The sequence below is a fragment of the Sturnira hondurensis genome, unplaced genomic scaffold (assembly GCF_014824575.4).
Source record: "Sturnira hondurensis isolate 20B ecotype Veracruz unplaced genomic scaffold, ASM1482457v3 Scaffold0019186, whole genome shotgun sequence".
Classification (NCBI taxonomy): Eukaryota; Metazoa; Chordata; class Mammalia; order Chiroptera; family Phyllostomidae; genus Sturnira; species Sturnira hondurensis.
Window position 1 is genome coordinate 1,462,821 of NW_028091817.1, and position 25,785 is coordinate 1,488,605.

General features: G+C 46.8%; 1 protein-coding gene across 1 annotated transcript in view; it reads left to right on the top strand.

Moving 5' to 3' along the window:
* The window catches only part of COX10 (cytochrome c oxidase assembly factor heme A:farnesyltransferase COX10), a 117,328-nt gene extending 92,505 nt beyond the window's left edge, over positions 1-24,823 (top strand). Inside the window, exons 6-7 of the mRNA XM_037070932.1 lie at positions 9,277-9,509; positions 22,970-24,823. Coding sequence (XP_036926827.1) covers positions 9,277-9,509; positions 22,970-23,373 — 637 coding nt within the window. The 3' untranslated portion in view covers positions 23,374-24,823. The remainder of the gene's footprint in view (positions 1-9,276; positions 9,510-22,969) is intronic.
* The last annotated feature ends 962 nt before the right edge of the window (positions 24,824-25,785 follow it).

Below are 25,785 nucleotides of genomic sequence, written 5' to 3' on the forward strand. Positions count from 1 at the left end.
TTTCCTGTATTCATTTTAGAATTAAATAATTCCCATGTCTAATTCAATTCATTAAGACTTTATTGATTACCTATAATGTCACCAGCACTGTCCATCCTGTTTTTATAATGCTCAAAATGTTTATAATCTCAGTGAAAAACATTAGCCAGATGCATAAAATGCTTAGCAGACAGGACAAAGGAGCCCATAAATATGTATTGAGTGAAATGAATGAATTAGTACAAAAGAGCAGTTCTCTGGGAGGTTGGAAAAGAAAATTCGGGTGAGGACAGACTGGACAGTGAAGCCTTCCTGCAGAAGTGGGGCCTGGGCTAGGCCTTCTTTCTTATTATTTTAAAACACATCTGTATTTTGATTATGTCTCCTTTGATTATCCATTTTTCATCTTGGTGTTGTTGACAGGGAAATAATACATGTCAGTATCAGTTGTTCCAGCTTAATGGATCAGATGAGAGTTATCTATAACTTCTAAGCTTTGAGTGTGGGCTGTAAGGTGGAGAGATAGAATGATAAGGGCAGAGTGAAAGGTTATTTAGAGAGGATAAATTTAAACACTTGGAATCGGGGCTGGCCAATACCTGGCTTTTCAATGAATGACAAAGATTGAGTTTTCAAAATGAAATGGATTATTTAGCTGGCATTATTAACTTAAAGAACAGGGTTTAGCTTAAGTATTATAGGGATTTACAGGAGACATTTTTCAAATTTACTGAAGGTTTTACCAGTAAGCACTTAAGCAAATGTAAACGTTTTGCAGGCTGCAGAGGACCAGGGAACGTTATCCATCACCAGCCACACCAGCCACACCAGCCCAGTGGACGTGCACCCAGACTAGGCTAAGGCTCTGCAGACCTTCTAGAGATTGTTATGATTAGTCTCTTGGTGTGAATATATCCGCAAATGTAATAAGAACATAAACATTTTATATATATGAAGATTTCTTGTTTTAGCATTAACTGGTCATTTGAAGTGGCAGGAAGAACAAATTTGGTCTCGGATTAATAATAGTAGTGTGAACATAGAGAACTTTGCTCTTAAAATAAAACCCTTCAGCATTATGAACCACAATGTGAAGAGTCAACAAAAAGTTTCTGTGGATATCGGTCACACCCGGTTGTCACAACAGGTGTGTGAGAGGATCACTGGAAGATAGTCCTTTCTCTCCATGTCACAAGAGAAAGGAAAGCATTTATAACAATTTTGAAGCATTGTGAATTGTGAACATTTATGGACAGCAGTCCTAGAGTTGGAGGATTCTGCAGTTCTCATCCCTTTTTATAGCTGCAGATATTCGGATATTTTAATAAATATAAATATGAAGAGTTAACAATCACATCATAGTAACTAAGTTGATCACTTGTGGCCACTTAAGAAGTTATAGGAGCAAACACCTTTTATTAATAATTGGAGTCATTTAGTCTGATGTCCTATACTTTATTTCCTTCTCTTTTCAAATAAGGTGATGGGAAAGTTTTGACATGATCAAATGCTCTTCTTATTGATGGTGTTAGGTGAGCCATGGTGAGTCGTAAGATAGTGTTCTCTTTTGCGTTTGTAAGTTTGTTTCAACCAACATTTTGGGCCCCCGTTTTGGGTACGGGGAGTATGAACATGAATGGAACAAAGTACAGGCACTGAAACAGCTAGGCTGTGGCCGGGCAGGGAGGCAGGGCCACAGACCTGCAGTCCTAAGAACAGAGAAGTGCTGTGCCAGCCACAGGGTGGGAGGAAGAGGAAGGGAAAGAGGCTTAGGGAGAATGTTTCTGGAGGACTTGTGTAGATGTCTAGGCTGCATCTTAGAGGCAGTGCTCACACCGAAGACTGAGAGAGGTGTAGGGAGGAGTGGGTGGGGGAGGGTGTGTTCGTCTGTTCTAACCAGGCCAAGGAACTGATGTGTACAGAAGGGCTTTCCCCACCCAGACCACAGACTGAGAAGCAGCAGCAGCCCACAGGCCAGATCCTGAAGAAGCCCTTTTCATTTGGCCAGCTGTGCTTTTCTACATTTGCCAACATTGAAAAATAGAAAAATTTAACATAAAGTCCCAGATTCCTGGGCTTTTTTGGCACATTTCCTCATTGTATCTGCCATCCAGACCTGAGCAGCAGATCCCATGGTCCTCACCTCTCTCACTTTTCAGGCGGCCGCTCCACTTCCGTGCACTGCCAAGCCTGTCCCTGAGGAGGTGTGTGTTTCATGCACTGTCCCGACCGGAGGCTCTGGTTCCCAGTGTGGGGTGCAGGAGATGGGCCCACCGATACTTTACGTAGGTGAGCTAAGCTGCTTTTTTCTTTTTTATACAATCTTATAAATTAAAACGATAGGGAGTTGGAGAATTAAACCATCTGGCTCAACCAGAAAAAAGGAGAAGCATGTGTCTCCCATGTGGCAGGTGTCTTGGGAGCTGGGGTGATGGAGGGACTCATCGGTAGTCCCTGAGCTCGAGTTTGGGCACTGCACTGAGATTGGACCCTTCCACTGGAAACTTCGTTTTCATGAATGGGATCAAACAAGAGGAATTTGTCCTCCGAAAATTCCAGTCTTTGTACAAATAGTTTATCCTTACTTTAAACTGGATTAATATAGCCTAATTTTTTAAGTCACCCTGTGATTCTTCTTTAGAATCCCTGAGATTAGAAGGCTGAATCTCAGGGATCAACAGTAGAGTAAATATCTCTTAGCTTTTTTTTATCTCTCCCTCCTATATTAATAACATTCTTGCAATTTTCAAATTCTCATTCAGCTCAAACCTTTTTCTCCTTGAAAAAAAAGTTTTCCTAATACATGCCACAGTCCCCATGTTATGAATATAACCATGTCAAAAATACTTTCTTATTCTTGAATTTCTTTTAAATATGTTTAGACATTTAGTTTAACTTTTAAGTAGGTTTCCATCATTTTTATGCAAGTGATAGCTTTTTGAACATTGTTGTATAATTTTTTAAAATACATTTCTTGTCCTCATTTTCTTCACATATTCCTTAAATTGTGACTTTATGTCAGTCCTCTGCTACCTTGCAGTGTCTATAACTTGAGACTTCTTCAAAAATGGAAAACTCCTAAATAAAATTCTGGGGAGACATTTTAGAATAGTTATCTGTTGAGGCTTTCCCCAAGAACTCAAACCAAAGCTCAAGTGTCAAATTTACATATGAAATTAAAGCTAAATTGGCTTGGTTTGATTAAAGTTTGGGGGGGGTTGCTTTTGAAGAAGGGAAATTTTATTTTGTAGCTTAAAAATTATTTATTGTGAAATAATGACCCAAAAGTATGAGATTAATTTTTGTTTAAACCAATTACCTACAGAGCTGCTTAAAATATAAAGTTTTCTTGATTTAATATAACATTGTGTAGCCCTCTCTGATACATTACTTAAACAAAAGGCCATATTTTTCCAGCAAGTTATTTTAAAAGTCAGGTAATTTAAATTACATTTATTAAGTGCAATAAATAGAAATCAAATTAAAGCTTGTATATCTCTTCTCATTTGTTTCTAAGTTTTGTAGAAAATTCCACTTTGATCAAGCTACTAAGGATTGGTGTTTAGTAAACTAAGAAATGTTTTAAAGGAGGAATAAATAATTCATAGAAACATGTTGACAGATTTCCCTCACTCATAGTCTATTAGTTCCTTTTCTACAGTAGCCTTGGGCAGGAAAGGCAGAAGTAGAAAGATCCCAGGCACTGATGCTTGGTAGAAGATCTCAATTTAAAATGTAGTTCAGTTTTGGATATGAGTTTGGAAATAGATCATCATTCAACCCTCAGCATAAGCCATAAACCTATTTGCATGAGTGAGTGAATAACTAGAAAAAAATTTTTTAGTTCAAGAAAATAACTACATTTTTTTCTGTCATCATCCCCCATTCATCAAATACAGCTATTTTCCTTAGTCACATATTAATTGTTTTATTGAAAATTAGAATATCTTTGTAGTATCATCATGCCCCCTTCACCTGCTTTTCTGCTCTTTGCTATACAAATTTATTCCAGGGCGAACCACTCCCTCAGAGATATTAATTTCTCTTCTTAATAAAGGTCATTACAGAAATCATTGTGGATGCACAAGCACACCAATAATCTTTAAAAATATTTTGCATGTGATCAATCTAGTTTTTCCTCATGCTGGATTAAAAAATAATCTACTTGATATATCCTCTTTATCCCAGAACCATTATTCTTGCAAATTCTCTCCCTACTTGGCAGTTTCAAAAAGAATTTTTGCTTCTTTTACTGATGTATTTTCATTGTGTACAGCCCTGCCATTTATCTAGACAAATGCTTCATTTATCTAACTCTTACTCTCCCTCCTTTCAAACAAAGCTTCAGTTAACTAGTAAAGCTATATAAAACATGACAAAATTATCCTCCCCTCCTCAAAAAAATGCCCGCATGAAAAGGAGACTTGGGAGAGACAAATTAGGGACGAAAATAACTGATACAAAAAATGCAGACCTAGCCCGTCCCCAGGTCCCTCTACCCAAGAGCTGCCGGGAAAGGGCGGTGCCTGCTCTCTGCTGGTGGGATTTGTCCCACCAAGATACTTTGGAATATCTCCTAGGTAGATTCAAGGACAAGTTAGCCCTGGCTGGTGTAGCTCAGTGGATTGAGCGCAGGCCTGCGAACCACACGATCACGGTTCAATTCCCAGTCAGGGCACATGCCTGGGTTGTAGGCCAGTTCCCAGCATGGGACTCATGAGAGGCAACCACACATTGATGTTTCTCTCCTTTTCTCCTTTCCTCTAAAGATAAATAAATAAAAATTCTAAAAAAAAAAAAGGATATAGGTGAGGTCTGTGTCTTTCAACCAGCATTTGATAAAAATTGTGTGGTGTGGTGTTCATGATTCCTCAAAAACACCCAACATGAACTTCCAATGGTAGGCACATGGGAGCTTGTCTCCTTGCTGGTCACCCTGGCAGGTGGAGCCATCCCTCTGAAAAGCAGATCTGATCCTTTTCCTCTCCTCTGTCAAAAACAGAGAAAACTTTGTTGACTCCACACTTCCCCAGAGGAGCATTCAGATGTCCCCATGTGACCTTGTTAAGCTCCCTGCTCTCTAGCACGCCCACCACTCATGCTGCACACCAGGTGTGTGGACTGTGCCCTGCTCTCCGCCCTCTGCCTTCCTTCTTGCCTGCTGCTTCCCTGCCCGAGACACGCTTCTCTGCCCTTGCTGCCCGGTACCCACCTGTCCCCTAGGTCTCAGTTTGAACAACATTTTCTAAAACCTTTCACTGTATGCCCGCACACTGCCCATCTGTGCCCGCAGGCTGCCGTTTCCTCTGTCACACCACACTAATTGTTGCTGCCCTGTTAGCTGTCTCCCACTACACAGCAAGTGTTCCCAGGGCATTGCTCCTCATATCACATCCCAGGTCTGCTGCTTCTCCTCTTCCTTCCCCCACCCCCTTCCCCTACCCCATTCTCCTTCCCCTACTCTCTCTCCTTCAGTTCTCCTCCTTCACTTCCCAGTCACTTTCATCTCAGGGAATGTAGGAGAAAGTTAGGCCACTTACACAGTGGGGTAAACTGAAGGAGCTTTGAAACCCCACCAGAGTCTGCAACCAGCCTAAAGATTCCAGCTCTCAGCAGACCCAGGAAATAAGGGAACCAACCAGTAAGTTCCACCACATCTGCTGTGTGCCCCACATACCAGTAGGGGTGGGGGTACCTCAGGATTAAATGAGCCAGCAGGTGAGCCTGAGTACATGTTCTGTTTCCAAGTTGTTTGCTTATTGACTGTTTCTCATCTGTAAAACGAGGATCATCCATCTCAGTAAACATATTTTACATTAATTTTTGTTTTGTTTTTAATGCCATACCCAGTAGTGATGCAGGTTCTGGAAACAGGCTTTTCCTGATACTGCCGGTGGAAGTGTCAACTGGTATAAACTCTGCAGTGGAGACCTGTGGCGCACGTCCAAGTCCCTAAAGTGCGCAAGATCTCTGAAACTTGGCTCAGTAGCCTCACATGGAGGAATTTATCCTCAGAATTTATCCTGATTGGTGCACTGTGAACAAAAGTCTGTGTATATAGTATTCATCCCAACATTATCTCTAATTAAAGAAATGGAAAAATAGGAAGTGTCCAAACAGGGTATTTTGATGGAATTCACTGTGGTATATCCATAGAACAGGTTGCTGTATAATTATTAATGGTGACCAAGAAAAAGAATTCTTAAAGGCATAGGAAATTATTAAGATCTATTGAAATACAGCAGGTAACAAAACCACAATTCAGTATGTTCTGTTATTTTTAAGTAGATATATTACTAGGAAAAGGCTAGAAAGAAATTAACCAGTATGTTTCCCTGAGTAAATAGTTTAGAATTTCTTTTTGATTTTTGGTAGTTTCAATTTTTCTGAAATGAACATATATTACTTTTATAATATGCTTTAGGAAAAATAAAGCATAGCATGGAAATAAACCTCTCAGAGTTTGTAACTGAGGCCCCTTTGCCCACCCCATGAGAAAGCCTAGGCGTCCACCAGTCCAGGCTCCCAGGACCAGGAGGGACTGGGTTCCTCTGGTCAGCAAGGTGCTGAGAATGACCCTGGCTACCTACCTGAGTGGTCTCGTTTCCACGAACGTGCCTTGTCAGCCCACTCAGTTTTTATTCACACCCCTGAGCACACTGACTTAAACCCCAAAATTAAGCTTCATATGAGGTTTTCTGTAATTTTGAGAAGGGTCAGAAATGAAAGTAAGACATAAAATTGCCTATCTCAGTAAATTAAATTCATGTGTGCTTTTCTGAATGGGCTTTCATAACACTAGTACTTTGGAATCCAGCTGGCTTCCAAAGATCATGGAATGAAAAACCTATTTTGTATTTTTTTTTCACACAGGGTTCAATTGAGGAGAAATAAAAATATTTATGAACTACCTTTTTCTCCCACCCAAAATAAAACTAGCTTTTTAGAATCCCATAAGGAAAAAATTGTTGTTTTTTTTAAAGATTTTATTTATTTATCTTTAGAGGAGAAGGGAAGGAGAGAAGGAGAGAAATATCAATGTATGGTTGCCTCTCGTGATTCCCCTGCTGGGATCTGGCCTGCAATCCAGGCATGTGCCCTGACTGGGAATTGAACCGTGATCATGTGGTTCACAGGCCTGCGCTCAATCCACGGAGCTACACCAGCCAGGGCAAAAAAAAAATTGTTCTTATAAGCCATAAACTACATTATTGGAAGAAGACATTTGTAATATTTGCAGTGCTGTAAAAATTTGCCTCTCTGCACACATGTGAGATGAACAACACAGAGGTGCCATTTATGTTGTTTGCTATACTGGGAAGCCAGGTGAGAAATTGGTGTCAGTAGGTGCTGAAACAGAGTTGAGGAGCCAACAGGAAATTGAAGGATCAAGGAAATGAAGACACGTAGTCTGCTTCATCAGGATGCTTGGGTTTGAAGAGGGATAGTGAGGACTCTGGGGGAACACGAACAATGTAATTGAGCTGAGGATGCAAAAGGTCAGTAGACAGTGTAGATAAAAGATAAGGACAGATTCAGGAGGGGATTAAATAAGAGCAAAAGTGGAGAGTTTGTCTTTAAAAATAGAGAAGATATTCTCCTCCTCCCAAATAGGAGGAAGGTGTACAAGGAAAGAGGAGGGCACTTTGTCTCTGTTATGTAAGAGGGAAGGACATCGGCTGCAGGCATCAAGGGCCAGAGTGGATCTGGCGACCGGAAAAGGATGGAGAGGAGCTAAAACAGTCACTTGCGAGGAATGGGAGAGGAAACCTACTCCACTGAAGCACCATCCTCTTGACATGGGTTAGTTAGTGTGATCGCAGGGCTGTCTCCAGCAGGAGTGGAGATGCGGGTCATTCAGCAGATTCAGAGATGGGAACGGTCAGGGTGGGAGTGGTGGAAGGAAAAGGCAGAGTAAAGACAGAGGGGGCCGCAGGGAGGGCTGTGGAAGTCACTGACCACAAGTCTTGAAAGAAGAGGGAACCAGGCCTAGAGGAGGAAACTGGCCCTCAGGGCTGACAATGCAGTCAGCATCTTGACAACAACATATTCCTTGTAGGTTCCATTTTTTCCTCAAACCCCCCTCCTCGGGGCTCTGTCTCCAGGGCAGAGTGCCTACAGGCCTATGAGGAGAGTGCTGGTCACCATATCAAAGTGGGAGCTGGAGGTCAAGGCACTGCCAGCTTTGTGTTCCATTTCCCTGACTTCACTTGGCATTTTCAGCGAATGGGCTTTCCTGTTCTTCCAACCCCGTTCCCAGCTGAGTTCTAACTTGTAACCACGGGGCTTCTGCCCTGCCGTGGGAACACTGCAGCTCTGTGCACAGGGCGAGGGAGGGTGAATGATGGTTGTCTTCTTTGGGGAACTGGCTGTGGCCAAAACCAGGCCCCAGAGAAGCTACACACCGTGACCCTCACTTCCCAGTGAGCAGGCAGTGCAGCCTGGCTCAGTGGTGTGGAAACAGTCTCCTCAGCAGCAGGACTATGGCTCCTATAAGGGGAAGGCAGGCTTGAGTAACCTCTTGTAGGCTTCTTTAGAAAGAGTAAATGAACATGCATAGACTTAGGAACTAGTAGATCCAATTTATATAAATTTTCACAAAGCCTTCCACAAGGTTCTGTACAGCATTTACGCTGAAAAAGTAGACTCTCTTGAGAATTGGGCTTATAATCCTCACTACCATTTTATAATTTTATTTGACAATTTTCTTTTCCATTCATAACACTGCGGCCTCCTCTTGGAAACCCCGTACCCACAACCCAGCTGTAGCCTTGGCACTGCAGAGCGGCGCGTGTTTCAGCACCGGCACCACACTGAGCCTGCGATGTCCTACAGAGGCTCGAGCAGGCTCACTGCCATAGCTATCATCACTAATTAGGTGGTGCTTCCCAATGAGGTATAAATAAATGGGCAGAACTACTTCCAGAGTGGTTTTGCCCAAATCTCACAATACCATGTTCTGAGGGTTTTATCCATAGCTATCACTTTGCAGACTGTAAAACAGTGCTGTGCAACACAGGCACATGTCCCCCCTCACGAAAGCCCCATGAAGAGAAACAATAATTAGGCGACGACCTCTCCTATACAGGTGAGCTGAGGGAGGACCACATGTCCCACAACTGGGGGTCCTTATTTTAAGTTTCGTGAAGAAGCCCCATAAAAGGGAGAGGCCGTGTCAGCACTACCTCCCAGGTCACTCCGTCATATAGGGGGCAGTCTCTCCTCAGCAGCTCTGACTACACTGTATGGCTCGCCAGCCTGGAAAGTGACAGCTCTGTGTTCTCTGCTCTTCCCCAGCCCGTTGCTTGCTGTGTCCTTTGCCACTTGCTGTGCTGTTCCAGGAGTTGCCCTTCTGACCTGGGGGGTGAACCCACTCACAGGAGTCCTGGGGCTCTTCAACATCTTCCTGTATACCTGCTGCTACACCCCGCTGAAGAGGATCAGCATTGCCAACACGTGGGTTGGAGCCATCGTTGGAGCCATCCCACCTGTCATGGGCTGGACGGCAGCTACTGGCAGCCTCGATGCTGGTGAGTGTCTCACACATGGCTCAGCTTCTGCCTAGCAGGCACGCAGCACAGGTGCCTCATCCAGGCGCCCAGAGGCTCTTCTGTGAGCATTAGCATGCGCTGGCCAGCAATGTTGCCTTCCCTGACCTGTGGTACTCAGCATTCAAGTCCCCTCTGTTCAGTGCTGATTCTTTTGGCAGTGCACAGACAGGGCGGTCTGAAATCCTGAGCTAATGGGAGACTAGGTCTTCTGGGCTTTTCTCTGGAGACTTGGGGAAGCAGCTCTGTCTCAGCCTGTGAAAACAGACAGGTACAATAAAAAGCAAGTGCCTAGAAACCACCAGCCACGTTAGCACTGGTGAGGCATTTGGGATGCCCCATACCACAGAGCTGCCTGGGCCCAGGCCTCCACACCCCTGTCCTGCTAAGGGGACGTTCCGACGTTGGTGGGCCTGCTGTGTTAGCTCCCTTGTTCCCCCAGTTCTGGGTATTTCCCCCCTTAGGAAAGAACAGATTATTTTCATTAGTTTCTAATTTATTTTTATATGATTTGCTTAAATTGTTCATGCTGCCCACAGTAAAACCATTGAGACCTTCCTACATGTTTTTGGTGGTATGTCACAACGAAATTTGTGGGGTGGAATAGCTCATTTTCACCATCTGTAAGGGAAGTTTCGCAGCCTAATTAGTCAGGTAATCAGTGTGTTTGACCGACACTTAGGAAGGAAGTGGTGAGGTTTCCTGCAATGTGTGCAAGTACATATCTTTCACATGAGAGATCAGAGGCAGGGGACCGTAAATCGTTGCCTGTAAGCCGCATTTCTGAAACTTTTCACAAAAGCTCTTAGACTCTGATCTGGCAAGCTTACCAAGATGATTACACCTTTTCCATGATTGTCTCTCAGAATGGTTTTCATATCCTGTAAATGTCAGCATTCCATGAATCTGCAAATGCAGTAATTCTACAACATACATGCTGGTTTGGTCTCGTCCACGTGAGAGGCTCACTCGCCACAGAGCCGAGTGATTGAGAGCGGTGGCTCTGGGGCAGGGCCACCTGGGTTTGGAGTCCAGCTCCACCACTCAATAGCTGGCTGCCCTTCAGAACGTACTTGACCTCTTTATGCTATTGTTGCTTTATCTTCCCTACATGGGCCTAATAATGGTCTCTTCTCCTGGTGTTGTGAGGATTAAGTGAATTATTATTAAGTACTACTGATTTATACAGTGGGTAAATTAATACAGATCAGGAAAACTCATGAGATTTTATTGGTATGCAGACTCTGAGCAATGATTGTTACCTGGCTATTGTTTGGAAGACTGAGGTGCCTCCTGGCTTTGGTGGAAAAGAATGCTGGGTTCATCGGTATGTCTGTCTCAGGTGAGAGAGGCAGGGTGGACCACATTGGTCTGAGAACCCTGGACTAAGTGATGTCTGAGTTTTCCCCAAGCCTCAGGATACAGTGTAAATTTAAAGAGCAATCCTGCCTCCTACCGAACTCCTGGTCAGATTTCTCCCCCTCCTCACTTCTGCCTGGAGCCTCAACCTTGACTTGATCCAAACTCCCTGTCTCTCTAACCCAACTCTCCTCTCCCCTCCTGCCCCTTCCAGATGTTCTAGTGATGGCCCAGTCATACAGGGTGGGGGCCGTAAATAAAAGTCAGTAACTTTTATTTATGGCCCAGCATCACTCCATCCACAGCAGTGTTGTACTCTCATACTTCACACTTGGGTGCCCTGCTCTGAGCCACCCGCCTGTCCCTTAGAGGTGGCCTGTACCCAGTCAGGAGGCCCAAAACCCTATTCAGTCTCCTTTAAGCTGGAATAAAGGAACAAGACACCTCAAACTACCTTTTCTGTCTAGCAAATCCCAGGCAAGGCCAGGCTCAGGGGCAAGTGGTACAGCTGCAGGGACAAGTATCCCTGAAGATTCATCCAGGCCATAGAGAACGTGGCACCTGTGTTGTGCAGGGTCCAGGACCCCGGTTCTTGCTGAGGGCTCAGTGCCCTTGCCCCACTCCCTGGCAGTTGCCTGTGAAGAGTGGAGCCTCAGCACATATGGGCTGGAGTTGCGTCCTCAGAGCCTAGAGGGGGAAAAAGCTTTCAAAGTCCTGCCTTTAGGAGCTGCCACTCAGGCAGAAGCCCTTATTGTTCAGGAACAATCTGGATTTGGCTAAACTGCTAATAGGTGCATTTTACATAAAATTTTGGATATAGTCTTTCTGTAATCCAGATTTAAGAGGGACAGCTAAGAGCTGTGCAGCCACAGAAGTGCCTTTGGCCATGTGTGAGATGGACTTGTATCATCCTTTTTCTTACATCCTTAAAGACGCATCGCCAGACACAGTAACAGCACAGTTCACTGTCCCCGTTCTAATTGACCACAGATCAGATTACATACCTAAAGTCTCATCGGGTTTACACTGAAAGAATACTGCTACTTCACATGATGCTTCAAACTGCTTCAAAGAAAGTTTCAAAACATTGTATTGATAGACCAAACTTGAGATAAGCATGAAGTCTTTGAATGAATGAGTGGGTATGTAAATGCCTTCAATTTTACAGATGGCAAAAGTAGGTTAATCCATGGTCAATTGCCAAATAGTCGCCCAGGGTACCACACAGGAGGATGTGATACAAAGAAATAAGGCATCTGAGGGAATCCAGTTTTAAGATTTTTATTGCTGGGATTTTAGGAACTAGGTTGAACATGATTTTATGTAGTTTTTCTGTCTTCTAGAACTGCAGTATCTAATGAGGCATCTACTAGGCACATATGGCTTTTAAAATTTAAATTGAAACTAAATAAACTCACAAATTCAGTGTCAGTCCCTTTAGCTGTGTTTCAAATGCCCACAGCCACTGGTGGCTACTAGCTGCTGTACTGACAGCAGCTGTGAAACATTGTCACCCCACGGAGAGCTCATTTAGACAGCACTGCACAGAAAGGTCAGTGGGTGTCCTTGTGAGCCTGCACCTATCTTCCTCGTGTGAGTTTGTGCTTTAAATAGTAGGGTCTTGTGTGAGACTGTTCCTGTGGTCTAGTAGAAGTCTGAAACAGCCGTGCTCAAACTTGGTGCACATCAGAGTCACCTGGAGGGTTCGCTAAAACTAAGATTCCTGGAACCACCTCAGGGTTTCTCACTCAGACTGTCTGGGCAGGGCCTGCAGGTCTGCATTTCTAACAAGGTCCCAGGTGATGCTAGTGCCCCGGCACAAAATCCAGAGCTTGAGAACCACCAGCCTGAAAAGACAAGTGGAGAGCTCCAGCTGCCTTGGAAACACCCAGGGTTGGGTGAAGGCCCTGGGCAGGTGTTGTTATTTGAGATGCTTGAGTGATGTCGTGTGTATTAGCCACAGAGGGTCTGCCTCTCATCTGAGTTCTTATCATAGGGGACTTGTTTGCTTGAAAGAATCCTTCTAAGAAAAAAATGGCTCCCGGGGTGTCCTTTCTTCAGTGGTATCTCCAAAATGTTTTATCTTTGAACCTCCGAAGACCGATCACTTTGGAGAAGCCCATGAGTAGAGAAGTTGGGGTGAGAATACTGTGTTGAACCGTCCTGATAGTAGGAAGAGAAGGGGGCAGGAGGGAGGGTGTGAGGGAGGCTGGGAGACTGCCCTCCCAGAACAGCCTGGACTAGGAACTGCTGGGGCTCCCCACCTTCATTCCCAGCCTCACTGTGCAGCTGTAGAGCTGCTGTGTACAGGGGACTGAGAGGTGCAAATATACCAAAATCCAGTCCTTGCAGATCACATCTCACCCAGTGTCAGTAGGTAATGAAATATTGACTGAACTAAGCCTTTAGCAGGAAAAGGGTTCTGAGAGGGTTGCAAGACAACCTAAGGCGGTCTTGGAGTGCAGTGATTTTGGAATTAAGTCACGGTAAGCTTGCCCGAGAAGGGCAAGTGCTTTCCAAGAAGCAAGAAGAGCATGTACACAGAGGTTTGTAGGCATGAGAGCCAGAGTGGAGGCGAGAGGCTTTTGGAGGAATTCTGCCCTGTGGAAAAGCAGGGTAGATACACTGCAGGCAGGAGCAGGAAAGCTGCAGGGCTCCACTTGCTGGGGACCTAACCACAATTGGTGTGTAGCTGGTTGGTTCTTCCATGGTGCTAGAAATCAGTGAGTTGCTGAAGCCCACCTGTATTGTCCTCCCAAACTTGAGTGTCTTCTCTCACCTCCTGTCCTCCTGCCCTCCCTAGTCAAAATGTCATCCTTTGAGTATTTAATGAAACATCAATCGGATTGTCCTTGGGAAGAGCAGCTTGGGAACACAAGAGAACCCTCAGGTGGGAATGAAGGGCAAGTGTCCAAAGGATGGCGATCACCCAAATCTGTTCCTTGCCTTGGCCCCACCTTCCCTGGCTACTCAGCCAGGATTCCATGCACCCAGTGCCGCCTTTTGTCACTCAGTCGTGTGCACCTGTTTAGAAGTCCTTTCCTCGGGCTCAGTAGATGGTGGGCAGGACTGAAGAGGATGAGCTCAGGGCCGCTGGGACATAGGAACCTGCCAGCATTCTCTATTGAAGAAGCTCCCTGTCCAGTCCGGAGACAAAGGACAGAGGGCGAGTACAATAGCTTGAGAAGAAGAGGGTGGGTGTCCCAGTGGCTTGTGGAGTTAGGAAGTAGGTGTTCAGAAGGACCTTCTCCCTGTCCCAGTGGCTAGCTTGGCTGTGAGTTGTGCCGTGGCTGCCAGGCTGGTGAGGACCCCAGACTGAGCACCAGACAGCTTCTGCCGCCTCCCCTCCTCCAGTAAAGGCCTGAAGCCTAACGAGGGTGGGGAGGGATTATGGTTCTCTGAGGGTCTGATTTTTTCCCCCACAGCTACTTGATTGTTTTTGTTTTGTTTTGTGCTGCGTTTTTGTACTTTCCTATCAGATAGTGAAAACAATGTCTCCTTGTTTTAGGTGCCCCAGTGGGCAGGGTCCAAACCTGTGCTCACTGCTGCATCCTTGGTTAACCCAGCACGGGGTGAGCAAGGCAGGACTGGGAGCAGGAAGAAAATCGAACTGGTTGGCATATGGAAATTGGAGCACTAGGTCAGTGTTAGTTGTTCCTGGTGTTTGCTGTTTTATATCTTCACAAAGAACGAGAAGCAGCATGCTCTTCTTGCTGTGGATGCAGCACAGACAGCTTCAGTGGAAGTGTTGTTTAGAGAGGGCCTTGCTTTCAAATGCAGCCCCGGCCCAGCACATGCTCGGTTTGTCTAAAGATCATCATCAGAAAGGTTTTTCTCTGCATCCATTCCCCCTCCCTGGTGGGGCCTTTTCCTCCCACCTGTCTAATGACATGTTGCCTTTTTTTTTTTTTTACATTAAACTGCTGTTAACTGGAAAATAGTAGAAATGCTTACCCAGGAAAACTCAGGAAGGCCACATGGCAGTCTCACCTCTGTTCCCAGGTCTGGCCAGCTGGTGCCTGGGTGGGCTCCACACACAGCGGACAGCGTGTGTGGGAGGGAAGGGACCCACGGGGCCCAGCAGAGGGCCTGCTGGGGTGGGCAAGGGGCGCTGCAGATCAGCGCTGGACAGCACGCTTCCCCGCTCCCAGAAGGCCTGGAGCTGTGTGCATTAGGCCTCAACAGTGTTTATCTCCAGAGTCTATTTAGTGTCTCCGGGGATCAGGTTAAAGACTTCCCCCTCCTCCTTGCTGAGGCCACCTCTCTTTCCATCAACCCCATTTCTTAAAAAGGCTCAGATTCTGTTTTATGATTTTCCTAAATTTGAATATATCCCAAATCTTGGGAATTTTCGGCATGGGCCTAGGTGACAGTCTTGAGAGCTGATTTGTAAATTGCCTTTGGTTTGTAATTCAAATGTTGTTGTGTGGTAAACATTAATTATGTCAGACAACATTCAGTTACAAATGAGGACTTAGAAATGGGCTCTTATCAGGAAGTGACATTTGGCAGATGGATGGTTTTAGTAACAAAAAGAGAATGAGTTTTTTTAGCCTCAGCTGGAAAACTACAAAATGTTAAATACTGTTTTATTTTATTTACCTCCTTTATTTCAGGATAAGAAAATAGGATAAAGACAATTTATTCACTTTTTCATTCAACAAATATTTGAGGGCCTACTAAATACAAGGACTGTTCAACCTAAGCACTTTTAAAGATTTCCTGTAAAGTGGTGCTTTCCTTGAAATCAAACTAAAAAATGAGTGTGTCCATTTTGTGTGTGTTTTTTTTTCATGACTAGCCTTAGAGCCTCAGATGAATTAAGATAAATATTTTTTTCCAAATTCTTTTTTTTAATTTATTTATCTTTAGAGGGGAAGGGAAGGAGAGAAGTAGAGAGACATCAATGTATGGTTGCCCCTCATGCATCCCCTGCTGGGAACTGGCCTGCAAACCCAGGCATGTGCCCTGACTGGGAATCGAACCATGATCATGTGGATCGCAGGCTCGTGCTCGATCCACTGAGCTACACCAGCCAGGGCTAAGATAAATATTTTTAAAGACAGAATGAAGAAGGAATGTTTTCATTAGGATGCCAAACAATATTTAGAGCCCTGTCCTCCCCAAAGACAAAAACACAAAAGGCTGGAAATGCATTGCTAGACCTGAGGTTGGCAGGGTAATTGAAGGCTAACTTTGGTACTGAGTATACCCCAGTCTTGTCAGTGTGCTGGGTTGACCGCAAGTGACAACCCTGAAAGAAATGAGAGCCAGCGCCTTGTGTGGCAGCCTAGTGGACACAGTGCCTGGCACCGAGTGCACATCTCACCAGTGCGGTTTGAAGAACAGATTAGTGTTGGGCGATAAGATGGGAAGAACCTGCAGGTGTCCAAAACTGCCCTCTAGGGGGATGGTAAGAAGAGAAGAGGAGAGGGAAGCACTTTTTTTAGAGTCAGATAGAGCTTTGTGCTTCCTTTACTTTTGTCTTTCCCTTCAAATGCACCCCCCAGTGGTTCCACAAGGCAGTAGGAAGATTATGACAAGGTGAGGGGAGGGAGGGCACTCGTGTACCCTTCCTGTGCCCTCCATTGTTCCTGGGTCACTTGCACAGAAGTCTCCAAGCGTAAGCAGTTACTGCCAAGCTCCATTTTCCACTTCCAGAGGACTTTTAATCTCCCCTTTTGTGGCTGCGCAGTTGATACACTGGCCCCACATCCTCTTCCCTTTATTTGTGGTGCCCTCGAAGTCTATTGCCCCATTGAGGCTGATCCGTTTCACAGGCTCCTTTGTGTTAGCCTTCAAAAGGAAGGCTTTGAAATCCATGAGCATGAAGCTTTGGGTTTGGGTCTGCTTTTCCAGCTAGCCCCCAGTTTACATAGCCATGTAACCCTGACAGCACAAATGTAACCAGTCTTGGAATGGATGAGCTACCAAGGGCCACACCTAGGGGAGCCTGTTGTACTGGGGGGATGGCCTCCAAACTCAGCACCAAGGTTCGCTGAAGCTGTGTTCCCTGATCCTTGTCAAGGCCCTGCATGAACAGGGACTGGCAGGGAATGGGCTCGGGTGGAAGGGAAAGAATGTAAGAAAGCCCACTGCAAACAGAGGAGCGGGCTGAGACCACCGCATTGCACTCCAGAAGTTTTCCTGGGAAGATCACATGTGGAGTCTGAGCTCCAACTTTAAAGTTTCGGCTCCATTCTCTTAGAAACCACTTAGCCAGAGCTGCCTTGGCCTTGCTCAACAACAAAAGGGTGGGAGTATGCTGTGGCAGCTTTTCCAGATTCAGGCAGAGAGTTTGGGAATACATGTATTTTCAAAGAGTCACCAAGGAGACATTGGTTAGCTCCGCCCCCTGATAAATCCACCTTGTCAGAGCAAGGTGACATGAGATAAGGGTTCTCTGTAGTTGTCACCATACGAACCGCAGAGTAAATGTGCTCTTTAATGTTTCCTTTGTGTGGAGAGAAATAAACACCACCCTGGACACCAGGACGGTCTCCGTAGCTGCCTTCAAGCTGGGATTTGGCATCCTGGTCTCGGGAAGTTGCTGTCCTCTGAGAACCAACAGCTACAAATATGTCACCTATTTCACAAACTTTCAGTATTTTATATATTCATAGACCAACAAATATTTTGTGAAAATAAAGGAAGCATACATTTTTTCCAGATGTGATTAAAACAAATATGTACAAAGATTCTGCTGTTAAGTAGGAAATGAAGAAATGCATTTAATAGAAGCACAAAACCATAGGTTTGTATGGGTGGATTGAAACTCCGAGACCATTTTCACATCTTGATTTACAAATTGGAGGGTTTCCTCTTTCAGGAAGCCTTCCCTGACCTCTCCAAGGCTGATTTTGGTCTTCCTCCTATGAGTCCCATACGCCCCGCCCCTGATCTCACATTCATAGACTGTTATCCTGTGGGTCATCTCTCCCTGGCCAGGCTCCAGCTGAAGGCCTGGAGAACAGACTACACCCATCACTAGTGGGTGCATATGAGTATTTGTTGTTAGCAAAGATCAGCTCAGTAAAAATAGATGGCTCCGGGGTAGAGGGGACACCTTTGAACAAGAAAACTGAGTGCTTTATGTTTACCACACAAGGAAGGTGGGCACCCTGCCCCTAGACCACTTCAGGTCTCCCTGTTCTCATTCACCTTATCTTGATGGAGAGAGTCGTTTGTTTTACATCGTGTAGATGAGCAGAGGCAGTTGCAGCCCATCAAGTAGAACTGTGAAGGGGCTGGTATTCTGATCACAGTCCATTAAGGCTAAACTGTGATTTCTAAAGCTCTTTGGTTCCTCTTTGACAGGAACCAAACCCATACCCAGTTTCCTCTCACACAGAAAGCAGTACGCAACTCCTATGGAGTTTTTTAAATTGTTGTTTTATGCAGAAACATAACTGAAAAATGTGTATTGAACCAAATGGAACACCCCAGTTGGCACACTAAAAAGAGGGCTTTGAGAAAAGACAAGGAAAATCCCTTTGGGCCTGATCCTTTCGCCAGTTCGAAGCCGGTTTCCCAGCTGATGTTGCCTTTTCTCAGCCACTTTGGTGACAGCTCAAATGGACACATCTTGGTCTCATTGGTTTCCTGTGCTTGTGACTGTCATAAGTGCCAGCGGTAATACAGTCCTGCCTTTGGGACATAGGATGGCTGGTGAGCTGCAGGTTGGCTGTGCCACATACCTCACGTTCAAAGCCTCACAGTGACCCGATGCCCTGAGAGTCTCTAACAGCCCTTCCTCTGCACTGGTCCCTTTAAAATCCAGAGAGCATCCAATGTTTCCATCGAAATTCAAGGAGCAGTCTCCCGTGCTCCTCCTTGCTTACTATTCAGTTGTGCCTGGACGGTCCGGCCTGCCCTTCTGTGCTCTCTGATCCCCCAAGGCTGCTCCCTGTCAAGAGAAACACTGTAGTCTGTTGCTGGTGCACCAGCATTATGTCTAAAAAAGCAATTTACACACCTTAGCTTAAAAATACTTTATTGCTGAAAAATGCTAACCATCGTCTGAGCTGATAGACTTGCTCAACGCAGGGTTGCCACAAACCTTCAGTTTGTAAAAACTGCAGTGTCTGCACAGCACAATAAAACGAGGTATGCCTACAATTGAAACAAACTGTTTTGAAGGTACCAGGGCTTTTTGGAAAGCATCCCTGCAATTTCTCCTTCCAGCATGTGTCCCTCTGCTCGGCTCCACTGGCGTTTGGATCACCATCTAGCAGTCCAATGTTACAGTCAGTATGTGGTGGCAGTTTTCTAGAAAGGCTGGTTCACTGGGCTGAACACCCTTGGGCGAGTTGATTCATCTTCTCACTTATGAAATGAGAGTAAAACCCCCTAAGGAAGGGCTGCCGTGAGCATTGGAGAGCTTGTACGAGGGCGGAACTTCTCTACACAGGGCCAAGGGCATGACAGCCATGAGGCAGTTGGTTGGGATGTCCCAGAGACAGTTTGGAAGGCCAGAAGCAGGACTCTTCATGTCTCCACCATGAGCACACTCACCTGTGCATGTCCCCGGACTGCGCCACCTAAGTAAAGTCATCAGGTCAGCCCCCCTCAGCACTCTTCGCTGTCTCCTGCCATTTGTTGCCCACCCTCCTATGGTGACCTGCTTTGCTGGCGTCAGTCCCACCAAATCCCCAGGCCCGTCTGTTAGCTTCCCCTCCCTCACTCCAACCTCCATGCCCTCCAGACAGGCCTGCAGTGTCTCCTCCCAGGATTTGATAGAATTCTGCTTCCAGCCAGTTGGGTCGTGGCTCAAATGTCACCTTTGGGAAGCCTTCCCTGAGCAGTTAACTACACTGTCACCCGATTTTGATTCAGTAAATAACGCTCATTGCTGTTGCTTGTGTTTATGTCTGTCTGTCCCTCTAAACTTTAAACAGGGCTTGTCCTGGTGGCTGCCACCTTTCTAGTACCCAGAATTGGGTGTGCATGTGGTGACCCCCATCACACACCTACCCGTGGAGTCAGCAAATAGTAGCTCCCTCTCTTAGTACTGGCATTAAAATTGCAGTGTGTTTGCATGAACTAAGATATAGCTATATGTTATTTATAAATAGGGTTCACACAGATTTGGGGGCTCTACTGAAAAGGAACCCTAAAATCAAGGCTTTATTCTGTTTCCTCCCACACTGGACAGACTCAGTTGACTTTCAAGAACCTGCAGGAAGCTATCCTGGGGGAAGAGAGCAGGCCCATCCCTCTTCAGACTTTATACCCATGCAAGTCCTCCTCCCCACATTACACCTGCTGGTGTACGTCGTTCAGAAATGACGAAGGCCCTGCCTAGAACATTGTGAATGAAAATCACTGTTCTTTCTTTTAGATGGCACCAAGCCTGCCCCTGTTATCCCTCTGCAGCTCACTCTGTTGAGGAAGACAGGGGAGAGATTAAAAGAGGGGCTCGTTTCTCACCCTCACTGGCTTCTGCACAACAGGGGCCCTTCTGGGCTGTGGGGCCCTTCTGGGCTGTAGAGCCCAGACTGACTTTCTGGGTGATTCTGAGTCATGTAAACTGCTCTCTGTCTGGTGAATTCTGTGGTAGCCATAGCCATATCCCTCTCTTTTTTCTGTACAGTCCCTCGGATGCAGGGTTTCAAGGAGCCTGATTACCTGAAACAGGACTGTGGCTACAAGTTCCCGCCTGTCTGTGTGGAATAGCACTTCCCTGGGTAGATGACACTGGTCATAAACTGTCAGGTCTCTGATCGGGGACCCCCAGGCGATGGTTCAGCATTGGAAACAAGGCTGGGAGTCAGAGCACCTAAGACCCTCCATGGAGGGAGGAGGTGGGGAGTGGACCACATCCTGATAGTTGGCCGTCAGTGGTCTCACGTACCAGTGCTGGAAACAGTGGCCCAGGGGCTGTTGGTGCTAAAGCAGCTCCTCTTACACAGGGGCTTCCCGCTGAGAAATCTCAGGCCCTCCACTGCAGGAGTACTGAGCACTTCCGGTACTCCACCTCCACAGACACGAAGATGGAACCCATGCTTGAGGAGTTGTCCACAGTCAGCTAGGAGACACAGCCAGGGTACTCAGCACAGCTGCGGCTCTGGGTACACATCCTGTCCAGACCCTCCCACAGCCATCCCAGCTCCTCTCCCAGATGTCTTCCCTCAGGGCTCACCCAAGGTCACCTTCATGGGCTGCCCTCCCCACTTCCCTATATCCTCTCAGTGAGCCTCATTGCCAGGGATTCCCAACCTAGGGGTTGCCCTTGACGCTCCCTCTCCTTCTGCTCCTGATCTCTGTGCACATGGCCTATCATTGCTGCCACCCGAACCCCATGCTAGTCCAGGCTCTGTCCGTATCTGCTCCACCATGTTCATCTCATCTCCTGATAAATCCTTCTTACTTGGTCTGGACCTCTCAGGTGTGTTCTTCACCAACACTCCTTTCCTGGCACAGTCCCCCCACCTCACAGGCTCACACGTTCTTCCATGGAATGGTCCTTTGTGACTCTGCTGCTTTGAGGGGAGCGCTCCCATTGTTCTCTGCACTGCAGCCACATGTGCCTTCCTTTTCTATTTCATTTTTTAAATTATCATACAGTAAAACTGACCTTTTCCCTTTTGTCGTAGAGTTCTGTGAACACTACTACAGGACTCATGTCCTTTCAGTACCTCACTGCACTGCACATCTCCCTGCCCTAAGGCCCGTGCAGAGCCCTCTCGGGACTAGGCTTCTTCTTCTCCCTGGGAGCCCAGCTCAGATGGCCTTCTTCACGGCAGTCTCCCCCAGTCTCCTGACCTTGTGCTGCAGGCCGGCGTTGCATGTCTTTCTGCTTGCACAGCGCCGAGGTGCTGATGGGCGTCCACTAATGTGGCCTTGGAGAGGTGATGGTAACTCAGTGCCTCAGGAACACATGGCTTTGTTTCATCCCCAGTGCTTACACTTAGTGGGCGCTCAGTAGACATGTTGATGTGACTGAATGAGTAATAAATCTCTTACTCAGTAGTGACTCAGGCCCCTGCTGTCTGACACTGAAGGAGGCAGCTTAGTGTAGCGGACCCCATTCTTTGTATGAGGCTCGTTTTGAACTCCTCCTTCACCTTTGGAGAATGTGCCATTATCTGATCTGTTTGTGTGTTTGTTTGTTTAAGGAGCCTGAAACTCACCGGCAATCCTATGGTCAGGTTAAATGAGATCAACCATAAAGTCTCACATGACTGTGCTCCGTCAGTAGCAGGCTTCACTATACTTGTGTAGGTGTGGGGAGGCCCTGCTCTAGAGAAAAGGGCTAAATGGTGCTCAAGGTACTAACGTGTCCTTGTTGGAAAACTGCAAAACTACAGACAGGTTACTATTCTACCCTGAAACCCAGGTCCTTTGTGCCAGTCCATTCATTTAACGTGTAGTGTTCTGGTGCCTTCTGCCTGCCACATCATGCAGGCTCTGGGGAATTGGAGAGCCATGTGCCAGGCACCGGCCCTGGGGCTCCAGCAGTGCCTGGTGGAATCATCACTAGGTACACAGACAAAAACCAGAGTGCCCCCAGACAGGCCTGGAGCTACATACCTTTTCTGTCAGTGCTGAGCAGGAAGCTTCCAACAACTCTGAGGTGGGACCTTGGGGAGCTAAGCTAGGTGGGCTTGGAGTGTCCTTGCACATGCTGAAGTACCTCCCTGGCAAGGCCCAGTGTGTGGACATAGAGCTGAAAGCCCAGCAGAGGTCCCACTGGGGCAGCCCACCATAAACATGTTTGCAAATGTGTAGGGGCTTCTTACATTGTTGTGGTGCTGGGCAGGAGCCTCAGGTGCTCTTAGTCCTGCAATGGGGCAGCCCACCTAGGAAGCCAGGCATGCCCAGTGCAGGCACCTCCCCACTGAGGTGGAGAGCTGGGGCTGGGGGGTCTTGGAGGGCATTCAGCTCCTTGACCCTGCCTGTCTCAGATGGGAGGCCACGCTGGGCAAACAGAGCTAAGAGCAGAGCCCACAGAGAGTCTGAGATCCAGTGAAATGAGACAGAGTGCCTGGGGGGCGGGGAGGCAGTGGGGTGAGAGAAATGGTACCTTTGTCAAGTTTCTGATGACACATCTTTGCTTCCCTTTGTCTCTAACCCTCGCTCAGGAGCATGTCTTTTGGGAGGAATCCTGTACTCCTGGCAGTTTCCCCACTTCAACGCACTTAGTTGGGGCCTCCGAGAGGACTACTCTCGAGGGGGCTACTGCATGATGTCGGTCACCCACCCAGCCCTGTGCCGGCGCGTTGCCCTGCGCCACTGCCTGGCCCTGATCGGACTGTGCACAGCAGCCCCCATCCTGGATGTTACCACATGGACCTTCCCTGCCATCTCGCTGCCCATCAACGTGTATATTTCCTACCTGGGCTTCCGGTTCTACACGGATGCAGACCGGAAGAGTTCCAGGAGACTGTTCTTCTGCAGCCTCTGGCATCTGCCTTTGCTCCTGCTGCTCATGCTCACCTGTAAGCAGCCGCCACCAGGTGGGAAGAGTGACAAGAGAGAACCTTAGGGTTGAAATCACAATGGCATGTGGGAAAAAAACAAAAACACCAGGAGATGCACAACTTTTCCCCTTTGCTGTTAGGCAAGAATATTTTGGTAATTCTGGAGCAAGAGAATTACCAGGATTTAGTACAGGGTTGTAAAATGATTTGGTGGTTAATGGTCATATGACACATTTTTTAATGATGATATACAAAATGCCCCTCAAGTAAGAAATGGGTTAACTCAGTTGATTAACACAAGGAGAGAATATTTTTTCTCTTAGAGGGGCTTTATGTACCTCTTTTCCAGCCCTACCCCTCTCGGTTTTCTTCTTCCTCGTATAGATGAACAGGTGTGCCTCCTCCTCGTCTGCCCCTGACCACGCACACAGCCCCAGCTGCCAGCCCCACCTTTCAGGGTGAACACTCATTCTCTGGTATCTGTGGTTCTGTGGCCTCGGGTCCCTCGAGGACCATGTCAAAGGACATACACACTGCTGGCTGCAGCACCCCCTTCCCTGTGAATGAGCCAGGGCCCCCAGTTCCAGCTCTCTCTGCCCCATACATATTCTCAACCGCATATCCCCTCAGACGATGACAGAATACCAAGGACGGGCTGTCGCATGCTGTTCAGAGGAGGAATTCCAAATGGTTGCCTAGGGAGTCTCAGACTGAACTGCCAGTCCCTGCACACCCCCAGCACATATCAGCATTTCAAAAACTCCAAGGAGTCAAAGGCATCTTTATAGTTCACTGTCAAATACTGGGGGAGCCTGAAGCATTGCTTCCTGGAAGGGTAGAAACCCCTCCGGCTCAACTTCCTCACTGTTCTCTTTAGTCCTGTGTACATGGTCAGCGCCCTTTTGCTGCACAGCTCATCCAAGCCCGTCTACAAAGGGAAGCCAGAAAAAGGTGAGCGGAGCTCATGTTCTTGTCCCTTCAGTGAGAAACATATTCTCATCCTGGCCTCTTTTGAATTCAGTAATTAGCTTCCACATGTCCAGCAGCTCTGAGAGCCAGAGCACGAGTTGGACTCCTGGTGAGGCTGCCCCTGGTTTGGAGATGTGAGAGTGTCCCGGAAGCCAGATGTGACACAGTCACCTGCGGTTCCACCAGCCCTTCACATGTGCCCCTTCGTCCACTCCAGTTCTACTTGCCTGAAGGTCTTGAAGCTTAACAGAATGTTTTAATTACTCACTCTCCCTGTAAGAATTAATTTGGAGAGTTTAAACGACATTTAAACTGTTGTTGCAATATACCTGATCTCAGAAATTTCTGGAATGATTGCAGATAGCGTCTGATCCCTGTTTCTACTTATCTGAAATATTACCTGTTGGCAGTGTCTGGGTTGTTTACCGTGGGGACATGGCACAGGAGTGTCTGGAAAGAACATGGCATAATTTGTCGCAGCCCTGACTTTTGTAAAATGCTTTGGTTCTCTTTTTCTGCTGCAGTAAAGGAGTGTAATAGAATGGAGTATCTGATGTCATTTTACTTAGTCATCTATGCTGAAGTTGGACAGTTCCTGGTAGAGTTGATAACGTTGGACCCTCTTTTATGAGCTAGCAGAAGGCTGGAAGGCAGGCACATGGTTCTGTTTGCAGGTAGTGGGAGTGAGCCCCCTGGAATTTTGATATCTGTGCACCCAAAAGCAGAGGGCCGTGGCCCACCTGTCCCCACCCTACCTTCTGCTCAGAATCATCTTGTCTCTCCCTTCTTCCTTCAAAACCATCGCCAAAGGAATCTTCCTGAGGGAGTCTTTGACCTGTCCCCCTGCTTAGAAAATACCAATGGCATGTCATCCATCCAACATGTGAAAACCAAGCTTCTTACTCAATCCCAGAATACTCACCAGTTTTCTCTCCAAGAAACTTCAATGTGAAGCCACTTCGCTGACTTCTCATTGCTTCTCACACCTCTCAGAAGCTGCACTGGCCCTCCCCAAACTCCTGCCCTATATGTCCCAGGGTGGAATGTGGAATTCACACTCCTCTGACCCCAACAACCCCAGCACGGACAGTTGTTCCATCATAAGGACCCCACTCCCGTCAGCACTTCCCGTGCGGGTGAAGCATATGTTCCCCCAAGGGCTTTTACCAGGTATTTCAGGGAGACGGTGCCTACTACAGCTCTCCTGGGGAGTCCCTAGGTGCATGTACACCGTAAGGCCTTGGGAAGACTCGAGGTTAAAAATATAAAGTCTGAGTTCACCTGACTGGTGGTTCCCAAACCTACTAACCAGAACCCTTTGCCCTGTGTGACACCTCCCAGCTTTACCTTAGTCTTTCCTCTACAACACATCTTGCCCAGCATCCTCACTTCCTATTTGCTTTGCTGCAAAAACAGCTGAGACCCAGCACTTAGGTGCCAGGTGGCAGCACCAGGGGCAGAGCACAGCTTTCTCTACTTGCCAACTGGCATCATAGGAGACACTCCTG